This window comes from Orbicella franksi, chromosome 12 (genome assembly GCF_964199315.1).
Source record: "Orbicella franksi chromosome 12, jaOrbFran1.1, whole genome shotgun sequence".
NCBI classification, from domain to species: Eukaryota; Metazoa; Cnidaria; class Anthozoa; order Scleractinia; family Merulinidae; genus Orbicella; species Orbicella franksi.
The window spans coordinates 24,973,800-24,999,872 of NC_138156.1; the positions used below are offsets into that span (position 1 = coordinate 24,973,800).

Below are 26,073 nucleotides of genomic sequence, written 5' to 3' on the forward strand. Positions count from 1 at the left end.
AATATTGCTAACAAGATTGGAAAAGATTTTTGACAGAAAAACAGACCTGTAGACAGACAAACAGACAAACAGACAGACAGACTGACTGACAGCCTGACAGACAGACAGACAGACTGACTGATAGACAGAAACAGACAGACAGACAGATGGACAGACACGGACAGTAAACAAATGAACCCATGGAAGAAGGAATGAATAAATGGACAGATGGATTAAAATAATCATGATATGTTTTCCTTCCAAAAAAAAACAAGAAAGAGCAGAACTTCACATCAAAATGGTCTACCTCAATCTGCATCTTGAGATGAGTTTTGAATGATGACAGCAATGTAAGGAAGATAGCCAATGATAATTCAAACACAGCAGGAACAGAGGAAACACCATTCTTTGACAATGCAACACAAAGATATTGTTTAATGGCTGTTACAAACATCTCATGAGTACAGAACACTGGTCCTGCATTCTGAAGACAAGAAAGCATCAATTCCAGAGACAGAATCTTGGATCTTAACTCATGGGACCTGAAATGGAACAAGAGGTTTACAAAAAAAAAAAAAAGAAGAAGTTTGAGATGAAGTTGAAAGAAGACCACATACAGTTCCTAGGTCAAAAGAGTCACTCACTTAGGATCCAATGGCGCATCAGACAGTGGCTTCATGGAAAGTTTACACAAGGATCTAAACACTAGAAATGCATCTTTCTGCGTGATGTGAGAAAACTTGACAGCTCCTCCTCCTTGACTGTTGACAGAAGTTGATGATGCACTTCCTTCTGCTTCAGTTCCTGATTCACTGTGAGTGTCTCCTAGCTCATCAGACATAGGTGACGATGTTTCTGTTGGTGTTGAGGGTACCTGGAGGTCATACTGTGGAAGTCCATTGATGTTTGGCTTTTCTGGACTACTTTCACTCATGTCACCATTTGCTAGAATGGTTTGATCTAATGACAAGAGAAAGACATGTTTGAGGCTTGCAAAGAACATAATAATGTTATTTAAGACAACAACTTCACTACTAATGTTCAAATGGTGGAGAGGAAGTGGGAATGATTTTTTGAAACAAAAACTGCCAATGAAATTTCTTTATTCACACTGACATGAATTGTTATATAAATGCAATTATGATACACAAGGTATTGCTATACTCACAACAGTTTATGCAGTAAAAATGTAGTAAAACTTTGTTCTATGGTCTGCAAGTTCTTAATGATCATGGAATAGATACCATAACAAGATTGTGACACTTTAAAGTAGACAACATTATTGTTGGGGCTCATGTAAGTGACTGACATTGCTACAAGTATCTTTCTGCTAAAGAATCAACAGATTAACGGCAAGGAGAGTAGCTGTCTGAGATCACGAAGTAGATAGTGATTTTGCCAGCAGATGGAAACTCATGACACCCCTGTATAAAAATTCCCAGTTTTAGAGCTTTTTAGTTTCATTTAACAGTACCTGAAGGATTGTCAGTGTTGATTTGCTCAAGCTTGCTTGGTTCTTCAGCCTAACAAGCAAACAGTCAAACAAACAAATAAACAAATAGAAAAATAAAGATCTCAGCATATGCCTCCCACACTGGTATTACACAAGCCATGTCACTTTGGAACAATGCATGTATTGTATCTCAAAAGTGCCAACAAAAAGCAATGTTAAAAAAAAAAAACAAATATTTCAGGTCCCTTGGTAGCGACATTTTTGTTAACAACAGACACTTCTGAGAAAATTCTACTTTGCATTCTGGGCTCCCATATAAACTCTGAAAATAGTGTTTTTGAGTACTACCAGTAGTGTTAAGTAACAAATTCAAGAGATGTAAAATAAGAGACAACTAATCTGATGACATAAAAGGTTGAAGAAGCTCTTGAAAGTGTCAAATAGTTAGCATAAACTAGACTTTTCAGGTTTAACCCTTCTTCAGTACGTTGAATTGAAGGAGAGCTAGCCCCAAAAAGTTTTACACTTTTGTCTAGTAGCTATTTGACACTTTCAAGACCTTTTTCGGCCTTCTATTTAGTTTATCCAAGGTGTGGTTGGAGTTAACAACTTGCACACACAACACATTACCTAATGAGTACATCACTTAACAGGATGAGATAGGTAAAAGATAGATAATAAAATAAACTTTTGAAATAAATCTTTACACTCTAAAACCACAGTGAACTTTGCTTTACTTCAAAGCTGTACCTTATCAGAATCCTCATCACCAACAACAGGAATGCTGTCAGCAGTCACTTCACTTGTGTTGTCTTTCACAGTGTCCTCCTTGCCATCTGTACCATTCTGGGATATAGTTTTACCTGCACTCTCTGCATCTACTTCAGCCTTATCTGCCCCATCCTGCTCAGTAGACTCCGCTATACTGTTATTACCACCATCAGTTGAACTTGAGGCTCCTGTTTCTCCTTTGCATTCCTCTAAAGATCCCTTTGTGCCATCTTCAAGCTGTTCATCAGCTGAAGATAAAATCACCAAGTTCCTTGTTAATGTCAGAAGTTAACGGTAGAAGGTAATTCAAGAAATCTTAAACTTTTACCTTTCCGTTCATTGTGTTTCTTACCTTGCAGATCAACACCCTCATCCACATCATCGGTTTGATTACTTTCTTCCTCGGTCCTGTCATTGTCAGTGTTCACACTCTTTGGCTCATGGTCCTCTACCACAGAGTCAGAAGCAGGATTATCCAAGTTTGATGACACAGTAGCAAGTCTGTCAGGAGATTGTGGCTCTGTCGTCTCTGAGGGGGTGGGGGTAGAAGCTGTCTGGACAGATGTGGTGTCTGGCTCTGTTTCTTTTGACTCCTCCTCTGCTGCCTAGAGATTGTAAAATATTCTGCTAGTGGTGTTGTATAGGAATGGAATAACTTATGTAAATGGAAGCTAACCACTCTAAGCTACATGTAGGATATTCTTATGGCAAGTACAAAAAGTCATTATTAGATCTCTCGATAATAAGAGAGCTTTGGGCCGCCAAGCGGAGCACCATACTCATAGGAACCCATGAGTTGCTTTTCTCGTGGACATCCTGGCTATGGTTATTGCTTGTGGGCGTGTACACACAGTGACGATGATGTTGCACACCATGGCAGCCATAATCCAGCTAAAAGGTTGACAGAGGCACACAGGCTTGGTTTACAGCTTACGTCTTTGACATTGGACATCCATGTTATAGTCAATTGACACTAGTCAAAACAAGGTATCCGCTAACGAGTGTCACGTGACCACATTGCCGGCTCAGGTTTAAAGCTCAACAAGGTCATGTTTCATTTAATGACTGCTGCCCAATTTTTCAATTGGATTGCAGGCTCAAGTCCAGTTAACTTATTGTACTCAGGAGCTCTGCTTTTAGGCTTGGCTAATTTTAGATATTACCCATGAAACTTCCAACAAATGCTAATTCCTAACTTGAAATTCCCAACACTACCACAGATGACAGGGTCCGAAATTGCGCTTTCCTGGTCGCCAATGTGACTAAAAATTTTGCACTGGCAACCAGAATTCCACAACTGGTCGCCAGAGGGCGATTAACTATTTCATGCCACGATAATTGCACAAACAATAACTTTGATTTTCAGCCAAATCGATTTTAAAAAATAAAATTCAAAGCCGCCCGCCAATTGGTCACTTCCTTTTTACCTTTCCGCTGCTTTTGAAGTATAAAACTGATTTTCCTGTTATTATAAATCTACCACAACGTTTCACAGCTACAATCAGTGCAAAGCTTCACCACCATGTTTTTTCAGCGGTTTTCCCATAACATATGTATTGTGGGTGCAAGAGGCCCCATGCGTTCTTTCGCCATGAATATTTATTCAGGCAATGTGGTGTCCAAAGATGCTCTGAAATCTTTCCGTAATTTATTACAAAGTGGAGACAGAACATCCACGAAGAAATTAGATGAAGATTTAGATATTCTCTGGGCATCAAAAGGTTGAAATGTAGATCTGTCAAAGTGGTCAAAAGATGATTTCAGTACTGGTTTGATTCCTGATTACATCAATTGCAAATATTTTGCCAGCAAGCCCGTGGCGACCCAAAAGTTTGGTTTGTGTTTCGCTGCGAAGGAAAATTTTTATTTGACACTTTTTGGAGACCACAGTTTTCCATATGGTGACTGAAAAAAAATGTCAGTCGCCAGTTGACGCCTGCGGAAAAAAGTTAATTTCGGACCCTGGATGATAAAGGTTCCTGAAGAGAAAGAAATAAAATTACACTTACTGCTTGAGCTTCCATCCTTTGAAAAATAACACTTATCATCTGGCTGAGTGTAGCCTGGGCAGTTCTTTGGTTAGTAAGGTTACGGCTGGCCAGGTAAATATTGTAACAGGTCCGTACAGCCTGCAAGAGTGTTCCTTCATGAACTTCACAAGAATTCGAAGTTACAGCAGTGAGCAAAGCCTACAGACAATAAACACAACAATTAAACGTATTCATTGACATAATGATGTTGACAAATACTTATTGCATATTAATGGTATAATATATATATAGATGTGGCCCGCCTAGATTATCCAAGACTACATGTACCTGTGGCTTCATCTGTCATTATATTTAAGTTTCTAACTTAATTATTTTTAATAAATAAAGTGCAGATGTGACACAACTCATTAACCTAAAATTCATGTAAATCATTGAGAAAGGAATAAAGTTTTGTTGATGTTGTTGTTGTTGTTGTTGAAAGAAAAATTATACATGTCTGCAACCATGAAGACATCCTTATCCTCAAATGTGAAAGATAAAAATAGTATCTTTACTGCGCACAAAATGAAGAAATCAAACTTTAGGAAAAAGAAAAATCCTGGTCTTTCGTCAATATTTATATAATAAAATATGTTAAGCCCTGGCCAAATGGACTTGTAAGTAACCAAATCCAAGTCAATGCAGGTTGAGTGACATCCATTTGTTGTTATAGCCACCTATTAGCCAATGAAAGGACTCAGCCCATAACCCTGAAATGGTTTTTCTTTTGTGACTGGCATGTGTACTTGCAAGGAAACTTGTGAATCTGTTTGGCCACCCAACACAAGTCTCTATGCAAGTTCAACTTGCGGTTACTGTACTTGCAAGTCCGTTTGGCCGGGGCTTTCATCACTGCATCAATCTGATACCTTAATAATCTGAAGCTGAACTCCTTCGTCAGTGTGCACTCCCACAAAACAGCTACAAATAGTCTCCACTATACGGTCTAGCAGCCTCTTGGCGGGTTCAGTACTGTCTGGAATGTCGCCAGCAAGATGACCATAAGCAATAAGTTTCTGAAGAAAAACACAGAGAAATCAGAAGTAAATTATGAAGAACAAAACCCAGTTTAGTAGGTAACCCACATTACAGTGACACAAACAACCATTTTACTAGTAATGAAAGATGAGGAAAATTCCTTTGGGTTTACACTTCAGTTTTCCTGAAATGAAGCCTAAAAGGGATAATGGAGATCCAAAAAGTGATATGATGGAAGATAAATAAACAGGATGCACATAGACAGGTTTCACCTTATTTTTATTACACATGTACACTGTTTATAAAAGATAAAAACAATATAAAAGGCTGGGGCTGATAACCCTTAAAGTGCCACTGAAACGAAATTTTCGTACTCTCTTTTTTTAGCCCAATTTATAGTTTCAAACGTGCTTAAAATAATGGTGAACTTTATTTCTGTCAAATCCTAACAGAAAGTGCTCTTTTTAGCTTCTGAAATCGACTTTTTGGAGCAAAACTGTGTCCGGGCTCTGGAACCGAGTTTAAGAACCTTGTGACGTCACTGGTTGTATTCACGCAAGAAGCGCTTAAGATTCTCTCTTGTTTTCACTTGATTTATTTAAGTTTATTCTTCATATTGTCGATACCTGCTAGTTTCCTACCTTGTAATTTCAGTCCAGCCTTGACAGGAAATATGCATCATAAACGTTGGAGGGCGCCAAAGAATGAAGATTCACCAAAATGAATGCTACAGATTAGAACAGCTCAGTATACTTTTCGAACATCTTGAGTACTCGATTGGAGATTTCGAAGACGAGTGTGGCAACTTTTGTATCACGTCCTGAAGCCTAAACACGATATTTCGTCGTCTGTTTTCAGCCTGGTTCTGAAATTGGGATTCTCACGTTTATCTAAGGTCTATTAACAAGGTTCGAATATATCCTCGGCAACTTTGCTGCATTAAAAGCCGTAAGCGCATCAGCCATCCGCACAATCATGAAGTTATTAACGGTCCACAAGCTTTGAGTCGAGTACTTCTTTGCACACAGAGAGCATCTTTTTATGATACTAGTAAGTGAGAGTTCTTGTGGTAGACAAAATGTATCTTTGAAAATTATGATCCGCAGCAGGGTTTGCTTTATCGCCGCATACGTATCAGTGTAAACAAAGCGGGAATTTCGCGTCTCTTTTACACGTATCTCCCAATTGTAATATTTCACGGCCGATGGATAACTTGGAGTTCTTTAGCACATACTTATGTTTATGATCTTCATTTAATAGTATTCAAGTTCAAAGCAATTCGTTAAACGTCACCAGTTTGCACTCCTTTCGAAGGTTTATTAAACAGAATTTGAACTAATTTGCATATACGACCTTTCGCCGCCGACATTGTCACGCTTTCTCTCGTTTCCTGAAAACATATAATTGTAGGGTCATGGCAGCTAAGTTTACCTTTATAGTTTAAATTCGCTCCCTCATATAGAAGAAGAGGGTTTCTTAAATTGTTGCTGTTGTGATAACTTGTAGGATGTAGCAGATACAACTAGACTAAAGGTCACTGTGGCACAATCTCGTCCGCGGTGAAACTCACAAAGCATCCGGTTTCCTCGAAGCGAAGCGACTCGAAAACTCGAAACGTTGTTGTTACGATTCATGCAGCAGCACTCCGGATAATATTTTCAAAAGCCGCTTTCTCTTGTTTTCATGTCTTTTTTACTTTATGAGTGTAGATATTGTTTAATTGAGTGCTGGCCATTTCACTAAGAGTCCCGATCATTTTGCGATCTAAGAACTCCCACTCGTTTGCTTGCTTACATAAAATATCCAATTAAATAGACTGAAAAGCCCCAGGATCGACTCTCCACCTCTTCATGTCTAAGGCTACTGTTATTATCTGCTTTACAGCCCTGAGATGTCCTTAAGATGTTTTTTGGGGGGCTTCGAACAGTATTCTCTTCTCCCATAATCACTCTAAATTTTCAGCGCGGCATGAGAGCAATACAACCAGTGACGTCACTAGGCTGTTTTGGCCGCGCCAAGATGGCCGCCAATTTTGGGCTTAACCAGCCAACTTCGAACGGCTGAAAAAGCAGTTTTCACTTACCGTATGGGAAAAAAAAGTCTGCAGTGTTTCCAAGTAAGGTTGAAACTTTATTACTAAGCAAAAATCTCACATACGAAAATTTCGTTTCAGTGGCACTTTAACGAGACCTTGATTATTCTGGATATCACAAAAACCTCATCCAACAATTATTTATAAAACTACATACATATACAGTGTAAGTGAATGATGCTTCCACTGTTATACAAAATAGAGCTTATCAATCTGTACTATGATATTAACCAAGTTAACAGTACCTGCAGACAGTCGAGTGCTGTGACAATTATACGAGGGCACTTGGATTTACAAGCAAGTTCAAATGGTAAAAAATATTTGTCTGCTTCAATAAAGGGTTGCTTTCCTTTAGGAGGAGGCAGAGCTGATGATGGACTCTCATCACTGCAAATAAGAACAAACAAATGTCAAGTGAAGTGTAGCTTTGCTCTCTTGTATTACAATAATACATTTTGTACAGTGTACAGAGACTTCCAAATTTTAACAAAGTGATCAATCGTTGGTTTTTTGGCTTTGAATTTAATTCAGACTGCACTTACCTGTGCAGAAACAACTACATGTTCAGCAGTACATAATTATATGTGTATGTGGCATAAGCTTTCTTAACCACCACACTCAATTTAAGTAAAGTAAAAATACTCAACTGAGTATTACAAATAGAGCTACTTTAGTTTAAAAAATATGATAGCACATCAAGATGAGATGTATCAGGTGCTAGAATAATAGATGCAGTTTTCTTTATTTACATCAAACATTTCTTGTCACCTTATTAATATTATGCAAAGAAGAAAATGTTTATTATATAATCATTAGGTTGTCCTCCATGACAATACAAAAACATTTACCTGCCATCTGCAATAACAGCTACTTGAGATTTATGAATTTCCTCTGAAAAGCAATATGTATGTGTTAACAATATCTTGCTGGTTTATCAATATCAAAAATGATCACTATTGACGCTTTGATTGTAGACCTAAATAATCTTAATTTAAGTTTAAATTTCTTAACCATGAATTCAGCTCTTCAGAAAGTTAAATATGGGCAACACATGTCCTTAAGGAAATGGAAGGTCATATTTTGTTTAATTCCATTCATTTATTACTATGTCACGAAACTCACTCTGTAGTGTATAGGGTATAGGTTTCCAAAACATGCAAATTGAATTCTATCTGTCATTGCTCTCACATAATTTCTTAAATTGGAAGTAATAGAAGCAATAGAAAGCTCATTTCTATGGTTTATTGACTCAATTAACCAAAAATCGGAAGAACATGATAGAAATTGAATAATACGCTTAAGGGTCAAGATAAATGAGTAGTATAATCCCTTAATATTGTGGAAAACAAAAATTATAATATGGCTTATCAATGACATGAGTATAATAGTCAATATGTTTGCCGAATATATTGCTCACAGCATCTTCAAAAACAGAATTTTGACAACACCCTCTGAGAAAGACTGCACGAGAAGCCACACTTCTATAACTTGAAAGAAACACAGCTGGCATAAGCTGTTGAAAGGCACTCAGAATAATAATTTTCCCTTCTTTTATTGCTATGTTTTCTAACAGAAAAGAAAGGAAGAAAAAAAATCAAGTTCCCTCTGTTTATACCAAGTTAGAAACACTGGTGAAATTTTAGGAGAACTCGAAAAAGATTGAGCTCCAAACTTCCACAAATCTTTCCTCAACTTGAAACAAAAACAGGATATATCTTTTCTGTTTCTCAAATAATGAAGACTAAAATTATTGTGAGCCTCTGTGTTGTTCCTGACTTCTGGAAGATATGTGTACAAGTGTTCTCTTTTATACACCAACTGGTATTATACAGTTTAGAGCGGTTTTCAATTGAGTGTCAAAAGTAATTAGACAATTACTTTGGTTTTGGTTTTGGTTTTACTTCGGTTTGAGATTGGCTGAGTAGTCTAAATGGTACGTAATTGGTTTGGTTTTGGTTTTACGACACTCAATTGAAAACCGTTCTAAAGCTCAGTCTCGGTGACCAATCACAAAATTTTTTTTTTCCAAATCTATCAAATACGATGAAATCATTTCAAATAATCTGGAAGAATTTCTTAATGAGAAAATATTCAAACCAATAAGGAAAAAGAGCATTTCACATGTCATATCAAACTCCAATCAAAATCTACACATTTTTGCTGTTGAAGAACTTATGGTATACATGAGTACAATTCAAGCCTATTGTAATGCAATCTTTCAATGTATCTAACATAATTATCAAGGATAGAAGGACAGTGCTGGATGAAGAAATTGAGATTCCAGGTAAGTCAGTGTGATTTCCATTCTCTTCCTGATAATGTTAGATACATCAAAATGTTTGAATTGTAACAATATCTATCATATTTTCAAAAATTAAAGGACTGTTTTTAATTTGCCTCTTTGCTTAAATTATGTACAAGAGACTAAACAAATAACCAGGAACTTGGAAATCCCACCACCATCCAAGAATTGTATCAGTTTGACAGGAAAGGGTGATTTTTAACACAGCGTAGGTCAGTAATTTAATATAGTATTGCGATATTAATTTCTTAGAAATATTTTCAGTTTGCATTTCAGTACGAGTCAAACATCTCGGGTTTACGGAAGTTGTTTCAACAGAAGAACTAAAATAATACTTTTAGGTTAACTACTGTAGTTCAAGGCTGCACAGGACTTTCCTGTTCGACTTTAAAACCAAAACCAATCAGAGCGTGACGAGATTTCAACAATTTACAATATTGAATGACTTCGTCCACGATCGACGAAACTATATTTCACTTCGCTTCGACGTGAAAGTATTTCAGAATGGGGCAAAACTTTAAATGGCCATTAACATAAAACAAACTGCATAGAGGATCAAATTTCTATTTTAGATGTGGCATCTGGTCTTCACACCTGTTTCGAAAGAAGAATTTCTCGAACTTTGAACGCTACAAGCTGAGACCACACAATTTTAAGTAAATTAACTCCCGAGTTGTTGAATTTTGATCAGATCTACATGAGGTGAACTAAACATTATGATAAAAGCCTCGAGCTGACCTGGGTTTTTTTCTGCATTATCTCTTACCTAATGCAACCTCGCAGGCTTTCTTCAACTGCTGGTGATAGGATTTTTTGGTCTCCTTGTCATTGAGTATCTTCTCCAAAGCCCGTGTAAGGAACATATTTTGCGTCTTAGTGTTTTCGTACATGGCGTTTCTTTAGAACTATCCTTGGCAGCGATCGGCCTTTTATCCACTACTTTCAAGACAGTGAAATAATCATAGTTTTTCGGAAACAAACAAACAAGTTGGAATCAAGTCATCTCGGCCGCCATTTTGTTCTCCTGCTTTAAGTCACGTGACAGGTTGTGGGTGACGTAGCAGGCCCAGTCTCTTCGATTCACACGCAGTCAGTAATTACGTGTCATGAAATTGCAACGCACGCAAGATTTCTGCTAACTTCTGAGACCTACGTACTTGTAGTCAAGGACTCTCCTGTCGGCGGGGTAGGGTGGGTTGTTACAGCAGAATAGAAGCGATAGCTCAGTGGAAGCTGTAAAACTCCCTTTTATTTTAGAATAATGGAAAGGAAATGCTTATTGTCCAGATGAAAATGGAAAATAACGCAATTTGCTTGCCCGTTTGTTGTTTAAAAAGCTATTTGTGCTGGCCGCAAACTGAAATAACTGATATACCCACTTGGAGGCTAATAAAGTTAAGGAAAGGAAAGGAAAGGAAATATAATGTGACTAAATAAGAAGTCTACTTATAAAAAAAAATTATGGTTAAGGTTGGGAAAGTAAAAAAAGGTAACTAGAGAACAATTTAGCACTGCACTCAACCCGAACATTTACTGCAGTTATGAGTCCATAACTTGTATGATACAATGTATCTTTTCTTTTCTCGTTGTGACAAAACGTGCATCTTGATTAAAATTAACACGCGATCTGGTGTTAATGGTCGTTAAGCTATGCAAAGGAAGATGATCAAGGAACCTCGATGGTGATGTTTACTAAAAATAACTCGGGGTCTCCAGGACCGTAGCAGGTAAACAGATCCAGAGGCATTTGCCTTAGTCCTTTTGTTTCGTTAATTTTGTTAATTGTTGTAGTTGTTATAGCTTTTTTAGGGGAAATGAAAAACATTGCTAAACAAACAAATAAAAATAATATTGCCTCAGTCATAATTTGTTTGCTTGTTATCCGCAGAAGTTTTGTAAACAAATGGGATAAATATTTTCTGGGAATTTCGGTAGCAAATTGTGCATTATGATTTCGAGGTAATTTTTTATTTTCAGTTGGTAGGTACCATAAAAAAAAAAGACCGAGCAGCGCTTCTTCCCCAACAAAACAGTTAAACATAGAAAGCGCTAAACCGTCAACTTTACTTACAATTTCCATATTCGTCTATTGTACATACTCGACAAGTTTCAGTTCTTCTGGCCACCCTTCCCCCATAAAAAAAATACCAACTAAGAGCAGACAAGCTGAGGGAAAAGTTTATAGTACACTGAAGTTCATGCAATACATACTTATCAAACACGAAAGACCGTGTTTACCACACTTCTAAACACCGAGAACAGAGTTGAAAATGCGACGCATAGCAGAGTGTGTTTGACGAACTAATGTGGTCAAACACTGTCTTAAGTGTTTGATATATCTTCTCAATCGAAAATTAAACTAACCGAGAAAACAGAGAAATGAAACCGTAAAAATCTATGCGTCAGATATCCAAACACCGTCCCGGTCATGATTTCCTATGTTTAAACTTGATGAATTATAGTGAGAAAACGCTTTATCATGATAAACTTCTGCTCATAGTTCATCCTGTAGTCTTCGCCAGAAATTAAACTCGATTTGTAGCTTTCCTTGTGAAAAATTTCTTGCCATGACAATTGCAACTGTGCATTCTACTTCTCTAAGCTAAGGATTTTCTGGCCACTGCTTGTAGCCTGGTCGTCTTCAATCTATTGGCATATCGATAAATTTACAACAGGTTCGATACCTTCATGGTATTTTCGTTTGGGTGCATCTTATGATTTAATGTAGAAAATCGCACCTTCGCTCACAATAAAATTCTTCAGTGATTTTCTTTAAGTACATCAACATCATCAGTTTATCTTTCAATTGCATAGAACGTATGCACATGACGTCATGGCAGCCATATTGGTGTCCCAAAACAGTGAAACGGCGGCCCTAGACTTCCTAAAAGTCCTTTCCAATAATTCTTCCCTGGCCTGTTGCTCGAAGATTACCCTCTCGCATCGCTCGAGATGATTAAGAAAAGGATTAAGAAAAGGTCGACTTGTGGCAAGTCTAACGGCGGCCATGTTGGTGTACCAAACCAATCCTGTGGGAGTTCAACTCTTTTCTTGTGTAAACACTTTCTTTTGTTCCAATAAATTTGCACGGCTGCTGGACACGTGAGTAAATACGCTCCATTTAACCATGATTTAACGCGAAGTTAATTCCGAAATAGCCTGTGAACTGGCTCTCTAGTCGAGGGGCGAAGGGAAAGCAGGAAGAAGTAAGGGAGGCGGCGTGGCCGAGTGGTTTAGGGCGCTGGATTTGAAATCTGGAGGTCCCTGGTTCAAATCCTCCGCCCTACCGCTGTCTGGATTTGCTCTCGGTAACCCCGAGTTCAACACCTCGGCCGCGTTGTGTAAATAGCCAACTGGTCAGCCTCCCACCAGTTGGGATTCTTAATAGTTTATGTTATATTTGAAATATTTGTTTACTTATTTACAGTGTCCCCAATTAGCACATTAGTGCTAAATACACCGACACCGACACTTAAATAAAGTGATTATTAAGGAAGAGGAGAAAAGAGAGAGGAGGGGAGAGAGAGGACGCCCCAATCCCCGCCCCATTCCCCCTCGGCCACTTCACTCTCAGCAAGCCTCTCGGCCTTTCCAGCCGCAGTCAGACTCCATCCGGAGCCTGTTCACAGGCTAATTCCGAAAACAGGTGATAACAACAACAACAAGGTTAATTTGATGATGACTTTCCTTATTCTCACACCTGTGTACTAGACAATCTAGTGATGCTTGTTAGGAGAAAGTAGATTTTGATTACTGTTAGTCGTCCCTGCTATCAAACAAACAGTCATTAACGTCTGAGTCTTCTTCTCTTCTGCAAACTTGAAGCAATAACTTTTTCAAGTCTATCGTAAATATCTTGCAGTTTCCCAGAGTAATGTCTAACACGTTTTGTTGTAACGTGCGTGGGAGCAGTGGTAATCGTTCTGCTTTTAACAGTTCTTTTTGGTTGATCCCTCAAAGCTTTTTTTGTTTCTTTTTTCTTTGTTATCGTCGTTTTTGTCGAAGCTGGTGTTGTTGAAGGAGCTGAGGGCTGAGTTGTAGTCCATATCAAGTCTTGATCTTGCTCGTTAAAAGGTCTATATGGCTTTTGTAGAGTTAACAATGGAGAGTCCTGGACAACATTAGGCAAGCTCTCGCTTGCTGTGTCGACCTGCGAGACCGTCTGGTCGCTAGGTCGCCATTGATGCAAATCACTCTGTATTGCAGAGTTCTCGTCATAAGGACTGATAGCCTCCATGGGTGGTTTTATGACTCCTTCCTGTGTCCCCCACTCCATTGGAAACGAATTGTAACTATAATACTCATATGGAGGAATAAAATATTGCTCTCCAGTACCGGAAGATTTTTTGCGTTGCATAATATTTTCGTCCTCCGCCGGAACGTTATAAACTGAGTCTTGATTGACTATCACGTGATTGTTTTCGTGAAGATTGTACGATGATACAAACTTGTCTCCGCCCCTATAAAGATCATATCTCGCGTACGCCGGTTCATTTGTTTGTGTGTTCGACGGTGAATTGCTTATTTCAAACGTTCTATCGTCGTTTTCATCTACTGTCTGTGTATTACGCTCATCTGTCTTTGTATCTGACACAGACGCACCGCCTGATTTATCAACGTTTTCATACATTTTCTGCGTTGTAAGTTCAACTGTCGTTATATTTATCGGTGAAGAAGTCGTCTCTGGGATTTGTCCTTCTTCTGCTTTCAGTGCTTTAGATTCATCCACTCTTGTGTTTTCCTGTGATTTCGTCACTTTCGTCGATTTCTCTGTGTTACTGTTTTCATTTACTTGAGTATTTGAGGGGGAGTTACTCGAAAATGAGGAATATTGTTCGGATTCCGTCACAACATTTGACTTCTTGGTTTGATCATCGGGCGAATTTAACAGGTCAGAGCTTCTATTGTTACCATGGAAACCTGGCTTGTGTTGCGCATGTATTTTCCTTCCCATAGAGGAAGGATCCAGTGGATTGACGTAATTGATTTTTTCTTTGACAAGGAATTGAAAGGTGTTATGTTTCATCAAAGCAACCACCGGGTTCTTGGTAACTCCACAGATGTTGTTTTTCCAGGCCAGTTTAATATAACCATCAATTCCCCAGGACGCAGACCATGAATTCTTCACTAGCCAATAGGGAACTCCATTCTCTTTTCCATAGCCAACCACTAGAACTGTGTGACGGGTGGAACTGTTGTCTAGAGCGCAAACAAAGGAAACACAAATTGTGACAGTTTAAATTGACTGCAAAATGACCGAAGATGCTTAAATTGATATCCTGCGCAGCGAGGGAGGCACGTTGGCCTCATGGTTAGTGCACTCGCCTTCGGATCGAGCGGTCCGGGTTCGAGCCCTGGCCAGGGACATTGTGTTTTACAGTTCTTGGGTGAGACACTTCACTGTCACTCTAGCCTCCCCACCCAGGTGTATAAATGGGTACCGGCGAATTTAATGCTGGCGATAACCCTGTGCTGGACTAGCATCCCATCCAGGGGAGAGAAGAAATACTCCTAGTCGCTTCATGCTAATGAAACCGGAGATAAGCGTCGGTCGCCTGACTTAACCGTTTTGAGCATACACAAGCAAACTATTGACTGCGGGAACGAGAGTCACGCCTGATGTACCTTAAATTTTTTTTTGAATACCGTTTCCCTCTCTCGAAAGATTGTTCGCCGCTGCGACAAAATGCTTCCGACGCTCCAAACCTCGCCAGCTACGCGGACTAAAGCAAAACCGAAATAGAGCTTTAATTTTTGGCTAGTTTTATGTTGGAGTTTTTCATCTTACGCCTTACAAGTTATAATGGCCGAGAGCTTAACTACAGTCGAACCTCCCGTAAGCGACCACCCAAAATGTCAAGCCTAGATGATCGCTTACGGGAGGTGGTCGCTTACTAGAGCTTAGACCATATTGAGTCAAAATTTTGCCTCATTAGCATGAAGTAACTGCAGAGACTTATCCACGTTTTAAATTTTTTGTCCATGTGAAAAGTCGATTTTGAGAAAAATCCGGTACTTCCCATTGAGAATTTCCGTTCCTCTTACTAACCAGGAATGCGATAATGTTAATATAACACCTTATTATCCAATTTGCTTGTTATAACCAAAATAACATTTCAAATTGTTTGCTCTAAAATTGGTCGGAGTCGCTTACGAGAGGTGGTCGCTTACAAGAGGTTCCAAATATAGTGATTTGACTTGGAAACTTTTGGTATTTTGGAAAACTGGTCGCTGAGGAGAAGTGTTCGCTTTAGAGAGGTGCATGGTCGCAACCGGAAGTTCGATTATATTTGACTATCTAGTAACGGCTATTTTAAGGGGCAAAGCCATTGAGAACAAACTAATCCCAGACTTACCACATTCAGGGTTGTCATAGATTCCCCAGCTGTAAAATTTCAATGACAGGGGCTTTTGATTGATGGACACACAAGCGGGCCCATATTTCGCTATGGCTCTCTTGAGTGCACTGTTGTTGTACTTGGGCACAAAGGCAAAGGCGTCAATTTTGATCCGCTGTTGCAGTCTTATTGTTTCACATGTCCCTTCCTGGATTTAAAATACGAATGGGTAATCATTTAGGAGTCTGTTTTCTTGCTTGTCAGAAATAAAACTAAACGAAAATTTACGGCCACTGTGCGACATTTTCTGATCATGTCCACGCTTTTGTTTGGAACTTTGATTCTTGCGCATTGTTTTGCTCGTTAGTGATTGCCTCTCTCATACAACATTCGTAAGAAAAGTGCTACGGTCGACTATTTCACGTAATTGCAAACTGAAAAGCATGTTCTGTTGAATGAGAGAAAGTTGGCAACCGGGTGCATGCATTGAAAGTGCTTTCGTCGCGGACAACCGAGACAAGCCAAACCTTCCCGGCAGCCCTGCTAAACATTCCGTGCGAAGCTTAAACTCCTACGTCAGTGTTAGATTGCACTTTAATATCTCTGATTATCTAGTGATTACACTCAGCAGAGAGGATGTTAATGACTGCTTCACTGCATTAGGGTGGACACCAGATGGCCGAAGGGCGAGAGGGAGACCTAAGACCACTTGGGAAAAGACTGCTGAGAAAGAAATGAACACGTCTGGGTGGAAGAGCTGGCATGCAACCAAGGCAGCTGCGCAAAACCAAACAGTGTTGGGCTGAGAGCGTGACTGCTTTATGCGCCTACTAGACTACGAGTAGTCCCTCTTTCGCTTAGTTCGTCGAGCGAGACGCAAAAGGAAACCGCGAGAAAAAAATGGTCGCGCGAGATCCTGGGGACGAGAATTTAGAATTTCCGCACCCAGGATTTCGCACGGCCATTTTCTCCCGCTGTTTTCCTTTGCGTCTCGTTCGACCTACTAGGCGAAAGAGGGACTACTCGTAGTCTATGCGCATACTGGCGCGATGAGAAGAGATGATGACACGTCATAAATACCTGAGCTAAATACGGCCCATAATTCTTCGCCTTCGCAACTCCATTCAAGTAAATCCAACTCAATGCTTTATTATACCAGCCTCCCCTGCACCCGTGGTTACCAGAACCCCAGGAGCAGTCGACGATCTGCTGCGCAGAGAGTTCAACAAGTCTACCTGTCTAAGAAAGAAAAGCACCTATTCAGAATAAGACATACTATCGCTAATTAGCTTCTCTTGGCAACAGTGTAGAGCGTTTATATAGAACAACTACAAAGAAAAATGGAATTCCTCTTGAAGATATGTAGTGCGGTTTTCACTTGAGTGTGAAGATAATTCGAATTTGCTTTGGTTTTGCATTATCACGTTGAGCGATCGGCCTTGAAAACTCGCGCCACTTTGTAATCCAATCACAAGTAAGACCATAACCAATCGTGGCTCGCTCGCACACGTTTTCCCGCGCTTTGCGACAGCCACAGGTATCTGCTCGGAGTTTTGATTGGTTCAAAGGATCGTCTGCATTCATGTGTGATTGGCCGATACGATAATCAAACGAAAACCACTCTAACATGCAGCACGGCGGCCGAATCTCTCAAACCTTCATAAAGTAGGCTCCCTCGACGGCTCCCACGGCACCTAACGCATAACACGAACCACAGATCCCCTGGCCTCGAACTGGTGTCACTGCACCTTCAAAGAAACCGAACAATGATTAGCTATGAGTCGGGTGGAGATAATCTCGTCCCCAGATCCCTTCGACCACAAGAGATCTGGCTGGGAACGAGATTAGGGTGAAGTGTGTCAGTCCTCGAAATGGGATTAATGTCATCCTCATTGATGTTTGTGATCGAATCCGAACCAGAAAAGCGCTTCAGTTATTGACAGAGAAAATTTGTGCTTTCTGTGAAATTTTTCATGATTTGAGATGCTCTGGTATGGTGACATCAAACTCCTTATAAATCTGACCTCAATTGAGCGAAAATGACCGTGAAAATGCCGTTACCATTTTCGCTCCACAGCCGTGACACCCGGCAATCATTGGTTTCTATACAGACCCTAAACAACTTTAATTTCGAATTGCTTGTTCTGCAGCGACAGATCACCAGTGGATGATGCCGCAGCAGCCTTTTGTAATCTTCCAGATCAAGGGAGGTCTAAACTTTCCAAGGTTTCCAACAGGACTATTGTATAGGGATGTGACACAGTTATCGATTAACAACTGATCATGTATAAGCACGGGTGGCATTAATTTTGCTATTTTGTGCCAGTTAACTCTTCAAACCCAAGTAGTTAAATATTAGCCTAACAATCCAATGCATGGTGGCCTCATGGTTAGTGCGCTCGTCTCCGGATCGAGCGGTCTGGGTTCGAACCCTGGTCGGGGACATTGTGTTGTGTTCAAAAGCAAGACACCTAACTCTCAAAGTGGCTCTCTCCACCCGGGTGTACAAAAGGGTTCCGGCAAATTTAATGATGGGGGTAACCCTGCGATGGACTAGCATCCCATCCAGGGGGGAGTAGAAATACTCCTAGTCGCTTCATGCTGCAGAAACTGGAGATAAGCGCCGGCCTGATGGGCCACTTGGCTTGCATTCATACTTTACCTACCTACCTATGTGTACGCGTGGTACTAATAAATGATCGCCTAAAAAATACCCTTGCCTTAAAACGAAAATAACATAAGTTGTTGTAGGAAGCTGTTTTCCCTTACCATAATCCCTCCAATCCAGCTCATCAGGCACATCAATAGTTTTCAGTACTGTTGTCGTGTTACTGTAAGCTTCATGATGTTCCTCCAGATGAACACCTCCTTTGTGGTCTGTACTGTTATCCTCATTTGCACCTAAAAGCGATTGAAGCAAAATAAAACCATCTTCACACGTATAAATGTAAATATTTTTGTAGACTGTCAAAATCAGGCGTTTTCTCTTGGATCCGTTTCTCGAAGGTCCCGAAACGTTTTGGCATACGGAAAGTCGTAGCAAAATCTCAAATCTTATGACTACAGAGCTGTTTTATTTACATATTCTTAATATGAAGAGAGGTTCTCTTCATACAAGGAGTTTCAGGCGTATATACACCTCTCGGTTTTTACATACAGATTATCTAAAAATGGCTTTGCGGGCCCGAAAACTTTCCGGGGTTTTAGAGAAACGGGCCCCATTACGGTTAATATAGTTAGATAAGTTCCGCTCTTAACACAGTTTACAAAAAGATTTTGAACTTTAAGCATGACCGATTTCGTTGTCGCAGTTTTGTCGCAGTTAGACTGCGGTTGAACTGAGGTTCAACTGCAGCAGCTGAAAACCTGTATTCCGAAAAATATCCAGAGTGGAGCAGACTGATATTTCTGAGGAGTATCCGTTTTATGTTGATATAATCTCAGTTTTTACCTGCATGTCCGTCATATTCTTCATCTGTAAGATCCACTAAGTGGTTTGGGGCCAGTTTGTATGGAAGATTCTGCCGGTTAATCGACCTAATGTATCTAAAAGAGGTAACATGATTGAATGGAGATTCTCGTGGAGGAACAGTCTTTTGACTTACATAGCATTTACCCTCTAAGCAATCACACGAAAACACCAACGTGCTAAGATACCCTCTTGATTTGGTTTGCGAGAAAAAAACCTAATGTAATCAGCACAACGTCGAAACGTCAAACCTAATAACACGAACCACAGATGTACAGCTATTTCGACACAGGTTGTCCGACAAACGTGACAATACTGATTGGTATTTTGGATTGCTTGAACGAGGTTCACAGTGTTTCAGCAAGAAGAAAGAAGAAAGAAGAAAGCATGAATACACGTTTTTGCGCTGTTTCCTCCCCTCAGGCTGAAACACGTAAACTTCAATCAAGCTACCGTGATCCGGACAACCATTACCCATGTTACCTTTCGACACTGTGGCGTATGGTTTTGTAATTCTGGGGCAGCTCTAGGGGGGTTCGGAGGGGGGTGGGATTGGTCGAACCTCCGAAATTTAAAAAAAATGAGACCTTATAACACGATGACTTGGCCTCAGAACTGATGTCGGAAATTCCATTTCCCAGGACATCAATTTTAATCATTTTCCGGGAGTGGATGCCACCTGATCCCCTACAGGAAACAGCCCTCGGCGGTCCGTATATCGAACCCTCTTCTCTAAAATCTTATTTCCGCCCCAGCTTTTACTATTTTGTAAGAAGACTTTCGCAAAATACCGGCAGCTTTATACGTGCAATGAGGCCAAAGGAAAGGGAACTTATTATGAGTTACGCATGCATTAGTTTGTAACATCAGATTCAGAACGACTGCCAGACTTCGTCGTCAGCTCAACTTTGCGTAACGTTAGTGTTGCCGTAACTGACGATACAACATACAGTTCACTCCCGATTACTCGAACCCTCGCGAACTCGAACCTCCCGCTAACTCGAAGTAATTTTCATTTCCCTTCAGGCCATTTTCTACATAACTTTAACCTCGATTACTCGAACGCCAGATAACTCGAACCTTAATTTTTGCCCTGAAGGTTCGAATTATCGGGAGTCGACTGTACAAGTTACTAGATTTCTTGGCCTTCTCCCTTGGCTTGATCAAGTCTTGGGTCGAACTCAACGCGGCCAGATTCGAAGGATTATCATAAAATATCGATTTTATCTTCTGACAGGTCAGCATTTTCAGGTTCTTACCTCATATTATGGCGAAAAATATGCTTCCTCTTGACGTGCTCGTGTTTGGAATCATGGATCTTATTATGATATTGTTTGTACATGTGGTACATCTCGTTTACTAAGTCCTCGCCATAAGACATAAACTCACCCATAGGATTTGATACAAAGTGCGAGTCCAAGCTGTGAGACCAGTTGTAACACCACTGATCTGGTACAAAATAAAGCAATCGGATCTTAAAATTTAAAGATTTTCATCTGTCCCAGTTACAGGGATAGCGTGTAGGTGAAGACGAAGAGACTTAGATTATTGTTTATGCCAGTCCATCTATGGGTAACACTTCCTCTCTCCGCCCCTGTCATTTATTTGTTGGTACCTATGCACACTTCTCTACGGACCCTTTACATAAATGGTGACTAAATTTGAATAACAATACTTTATACATCCTTAGCCTCGTACTCATGTTTCCAGACAAAGGATTTTTCACATGAATGTGAGGCTAAGGATTAGAAGACCCAGACTCCAGCTACGGTAATTTTTTGGCCCGAGTTTAAAAATTGAAACGGACTGAAAAGAAAGCTAAAGCAAAAGCTAGAGGAAATGGAAACGCCCTCTGAGTCTCATCAAAGACAATCTAACTAGCAAAAACTTCTCTATCAACCCACCTTTTGGTAATTCAAATTTTTCTAGGTCCGGTTTCCATTCTTCAAACGAGATATATTCCAGCACATAGTTATCGTAATACGAAGCCATAAGACTGTCATATCCTTTCATTTCATATCGCACGGGACGGACTGGGTCGAGCTTGCTGACCAACAGGGTGTGAGTGTTCAGTAAACCGAACGCAAGATAGCGGTATTCCCATTTTGTAGCAGGCGTGCCCATGTAGACTTCCTCACCCGCGTACTGAGGGAAATGAAACCCAATTAGTAAATGACTCTCTGGACGGCTCAGTATGGTGTAATTAACAACAGATATCTAGAATCATATGGTATCATGCCGATAACAGAGCCAAAGCCCCAGTTTCCAACCAGGGTTGTTTGGATGCTTCCGCGCGGATACCCTCCATTAACCAAGCTTAGAAATTGAGCTTGGCATAGCTATCGCTGGTTAAGAATCAGAAATTAATTCATCGTGTGTTATTACATAAAGTATCTAACCTTAAAGTATGTCATGTTAGGTACTATTGGTTGAGGAATAATGGGCCATCCTTTATGTCCCTCGAGGTTCCAGCAACCGATGTAGTTACCGTCCTTCTCTGTGTACATTGGTACAACCTTAAATGTCACTCCGTATTTGCCGAGGTCTGCTCTTTGGTATGTCTTGTCTGTGCCTAGAGACAACAAGACAAACCATAAATGATTGTACATTGCCCATTAGTTATATAAACCTTAAAGTCCTGCACAAACGGACTCGCAACCAGACGCAAGTTGCATAAAAAGTTGTGTCTACTTGCAAGTCCGTTTGGCCGGGCCTCCCGTGCACGTGCGTTGGATGACTTGCGCTCACTATGGTGGAGTTAACAAATCGAATGTTGTTTAGCGTTGTCTGTACTCTTATCGGCAACGATATACGTCATCACATCGTCATCATTTTGACCACTGTGATGACGCATATCGTTGTCGATAAAAGTACAAACAACGCTGAACCACATTCGATTTGTTTTTTACCTCAATATCAACGTCAAAGAAAATGTTTTTTTCAGAGCGTGACCAAGAGCGTGACACGTTGACGCGGGCAGCGTTGTCTGGACTCTTATCGGCAACGGCAAATTAGGCAATCAGATCGCGAGATTAGTAGCAATTATGGTGAAAATCAAATTTGCGCGCAAGTCGACGCAAGTTTTTAACCGTTTGGCCACCCAAACGCAAGTCTCTACACAAGTTCAACTTGCAGCTATAACTACATGCTACTACTTGCGAGCCCGTTTGGCGAGGACTTTCTACCTCGAAGGGACAGTTTTCAACCTGGAGTGTTCACTTTAATGACGCTGGCTTGGAGAATTAAAACTATGTTCGAAGGCCGTTTAGCTGAAGCTCGGAGATTACACGCAGTGAAATTGTCTACGAAAGTCTCTTAACCTTGGGCTGCGCACCAAACAGAATTACTGAGGTACAGGTGCAATGTTTCCCTGGCAGACAATTTGTTGTTTCAAAGTTATTACATATGCACTGGGTAACTGGATAACCCGAGTGGCCGGAGTAGCAAAAAAAAAAAAGCGCGGCGAGTAGCCGTGAATAGCAGCAAATAGTTACCCTTAGCTTGAATTGAACTGTGCAGGTTAGCCCACATAGCACTCACTCAGGAGTAGTTATTTTTATTTATATATCTAATTATTATCCAACTGCAGTGAATACCGTCCAAATAACAGTACAAATATTTAGCTCTTATTAACCGAGCTGGAGGTCTGTATGGGAGAATCTTGACCTCGGTCGTGTGTACAGACCTCACTGCGTTCGGTCTGTACTCACGACCTCGGTCAAGATTCTCCCATACAGACCGACTTAGCTCGGTTAATAAGATGTTTATTATATGGCAAAGAAGGAAACTTTAATTCTTTTAATGTAACTGGTTTGCTGACATTTTGCTTGCGAACGGCAATGAGCTTAACTTAATCCTGCCGAAATTTGCTCGTCCTCTTTACTTTTTTTTTTTGTCATCAGGCTTTTTGGCACTTCCATAAATGATTGAGAAGAAAATAAAAGAAAATGGTGAACATTTTTGCATTTTAGTTTGCTACTTTGTCAACGCAAAATGAAACCGGTCTAGATGGGAAAATCTAGACCGCGGTCAATATCGATTTCAGCCAATCAAATTCGTGAATTCGGTAGTTCCCAGTCCTTGTGAGACACAGCCATATAATAAACAGCGATATTGTACAGTTATTTGTACAGTAGAAAACCTGTTTGCCGTACAGGTCGGCGCGCGCATGCAACACTGTCACACTCTCCCTGTTTCACTGATAAATTTACTGACTAAAGCAGTTGGATAATAAATCTCTTATTAGATGTTTTGGTGTGTAGTATCGCTTTATATATCTACTCGTTGCTCGTCAAAATACGGCAAAACTCGTAAAAATATACGGCGATACTACACAGCAAAACATCTAATATTAAGATATATATATTTTTATTATAAATATTCACCGCACCACCCCCTCCCCCCAAAAAAATACCAAATTAGCTCTCAATTATTGCAAGTGGAAATCCTTACAAATCCTTACAATTTTTGAGAGCCAGCCACTTTAGAATCAGCCAGCGCAATTCTATAAGTTCTATAAGATTATAAGTTCTACTGATACTACACTATTCTCCACCATCCGCCTTTTTTTGCTATATTTGGGTTTCCAGACGTCCATATACACTGTTCCTCGACAGTAGTATAAAAGCGATCAGATGTCGCCCACTGTACTAAGAGCTATTAAAGGTGGATGTTACTGTGACAGTGTAATTGTTGTAGCTGAAATAAATAAACTTGAAGGTGGAATAAATGTACACATCATAGATGATTTCACTGAACAAGTAAATTAAGTTATATCCTACCGTAATAGTAGTCAATTCGACTTCTGTTAAAGTCCGACGTGAACCATATCTCAAAGGGTTCCACTATGTTACTGTGTGGAAGAAAAAGTCTTCCCGTGGCGTGGTAGTTTGTAGGAAACTTAATTTCAGTATGTCTGGTTATATTCTTCTTTTCAAGCGATCTCCTCGAGGTTATTAGGTCAAAATTACCACCATAACGTTGGTATATCCCTGTGGTAAACAAACACAACATTACCAGCGCTGCCAAGCTCGGTATTATCGCGGCCCTTTCCAAAGCCATTTCGCTCGCAAAAAGACAGTTTGCTTTGAAGATAACGTAAGGAAATTTTCAGCATCTGTCCGTGTTGTTAGAGCGAACCTACAAAGCAGAATGTTTCGATTTTGCGCGAGTCAGGTTTGGCTAGCCATGAGCAGGATACTATTTTAAGAAAATGACGGTTGTTCTACGATTCATGGCGTTTTTGAACATCGAATAACAACCCATAGACGTGGAGTAGAGGAGAAGACGTCCGCTAAAACCCTAGTTTTCCCATGGCAAGGAATAATCTTACAATCTGTTATTATTCTTGAGTGTTTTCTAACATTCAGTGTCGTTACGCACAGGTAGAAATCTCTTGTATTAGCCAGACGCAACTGGTATGTAACAGGTGTTGTGTCACTATTATAAACGCCCATCGCCAGCCTGTGAGCAGAGCCTGAGCAGGCTCTTTGGGGGGGGAAGAAAGCGTAAGCTAGCACATCCCAAAAGTTCTGGTAATAAAAAGGAAGTACTAAGGGCGGCAATCGCTGAGTCGGGATTAAACCGATATGTTTTAGTAACAAAAAATGTCAGAATTAGGGTATTAAGAGTAACTTCTCTAACGGTTCTTTTACTTCCAGTCGGGGTTTCTTTTCGTTAGTTACCATGGCACCTCAACCATAATGGTAAATGAGCAAAACATCATGGATAACAAGCAGAAGTGGACTGTACATGCACGAATTTACCGCAGCAAACGAAACTCATTTTTATATTATTCCTATATTTATTTATTTTACGTACACAACCGGGTGTTCAAAAAGGTGTTTCCTTTACTCTTACTTTTCTACATCAGACATCTACATTTACTGATTCAGTTGAAACTATATATAGTTATCACACCAACTTCAACATAATAATTATAAGACATACTCTTCTGTTAAGTTTCTTATTCCGCCTGAGAGTCAAATCAGATCGACTCTTCTTGCGCCCCCCCCCCCCACCAGATTTTGACAAATTCGCACTTTCATTGACAACAGTTAAAAATCGTTTTCTATCTATTTTAACGCTATATAAAGAGATTTTTCTACAAAGTATTTTGGGCAAAGTAGCCTTTCATCCTTTCATTTGCAAAGAAAACAAATGGAAACAACGGCTTTAGGTCGAAATTATCATTTAAGATCATTATTTTAACACATTTATTTCTCACTCGCGCGATTTTAACATCCTCTCGTGCGGGCAGTCCCTGATTTCTTTCTTGGGTTGTACGGCGCACAATACTAATTAAACGACTTAGTTATTCAGTCTTAAATTTAATGCTTTCATCTTATGCTTTCAAGTGTGTGAAAGCGGAGCGGAAATACCTCGTTTTCGGATCAAAGTGAGAAAACGTTGTTATTTGACAAAAGCTGACAGTGAGGAAACTGTCAACTATGTATTTTTTCATTAAAAGGTGAGACGAGGTAACTCACATAGACTTACTCTCGGGGCAACTTCCATGCTGCATGCAAAGGGTCGCCGGGAGGTGCTACTAGGTAGGTAACGCCATCCATAATTATATAGTGTAAGGGTAGTCTAGACTGATCAGGGATGAAAATGCTTTCAGAATGCTATCCTTTTGGGATAAAATAAGGCTCGAGATATT

At 40.0% G+C, this 26,073-nt stretch overlaps 2 protein-coding genes across 2 annotated transcripts in view; both read right to left on the reverse strand.

The window, feature by feature from the left end:
• LOC145464275 (brefeldin A-inhibited guanine nucleotide-exchange protein 1-like) overlaps nucleotides 1-10,999 on the reverse strand; it is a 33,134-nt gene extending 22,135 nt beyond the window's left edge. Inside the window, exons 1-10 of the mRNA XM_081448110.1 lie at nucleotides 10,372-10,999; nucleotides 8,152-8,194; nucleotides 7,549-7,690; nucleotides 5,103-5,249; nucleotides 4,213-4,392; nucleotides 2,556-2,808; nucleotides 2,183-2,451; nucleotides 1,454-1,502; nucleotides 624-939; nucleotides 287-521 (exon numbers count right to left, since the gene is read on the reverse strand). Coding sequence (XP_081304236.1) covers nucleotides 287-521; nucleotides 624-939; nucleotides 1,454-1,502; nucleotides 2,183-2,451; nucleotides 2,556-2,808; nucleotides 4,213-4,392; nucleotides 5,103-5,249; nucleotides 7,549-7,690; nucleotides 8,152-8,194; nucleotides 10,372-10,495 — 1,758 coding nt within the window. The 5' untranslated portion in view covers nucleotides 10,496-10,999. The remainder of the gene's footprint in view (nucleotides 1-286; nucleotides 522-623; nucleotides 940-1,453; nucleotides 1,503-2,182; nucleotides 2,452-2,555; nucleotides 2,809-4,212; nucleotides 4,393-5,102; nucleotides 5,250-7,548; nucleotides 7,691-8,151; nucleotides 8,195-10,371) is intronic.
• Nucleotides 11,000-11,490: 491 nt separating this feature from the next.
• LOC145463286 (uncharacterized) lies at nucleotides 11,491-25,422 on the reverse strand. Its single transcript, XM_081447028.1, has 10 exons — nucleotides 24,194-25,422; nucleotides 21,812-21,984; nucleotides 21,317-21,557; nucleotides 20,672-20,861; nucleotides 19,395-19,489; nucleotides 18,713-18,844; nucleotides 17,600-17,691; nucleotides 17,024-17,182; nucleotides 15,962-16,151; nucleotides 11,491-14,804 (listed from the first exon to the last, which is right to left on the reverse strand). The coding sequence occupies exons 1-10, from the start codon at nucleotides 24,471-24,473 to the stop codon at nucleotides 13,393-13,395; spliced, it is 2,964 nt and encodes a 987-aa protein (XP_081303154.1). The 5' UTR covers nucleotides 24,474-25,422; the 3' UTR covers nucleotides 11,491-13,392.
• Between the last annotated feature and the right edge of the window lie 651 nt (nucleotides 25,423-26,073).

Coding starts and splice junctions, on each gene's coding strand:
- LOC145463286 (XM_081447028.1), bottom strand. CDS start 24,473: ATGGCTTTGGAAAGGGCCGCGATAATACCGAGCTTGGCAGCGCTGGTA. Junction 19,490..20,671: donor ATTTTTCGCCATAATATGAG/GTAAGAACCTGA, acceptor TACCTCTTTTAG/ATACATTAGGTCGATTAACC. Junction 14,805..15,961: donor CTATGACAACCCTGAATGTG/GTAAGTCTGGGA, acceptor TTTGCGCTCTAG/ACAACAGTTCCACCCGTCAC.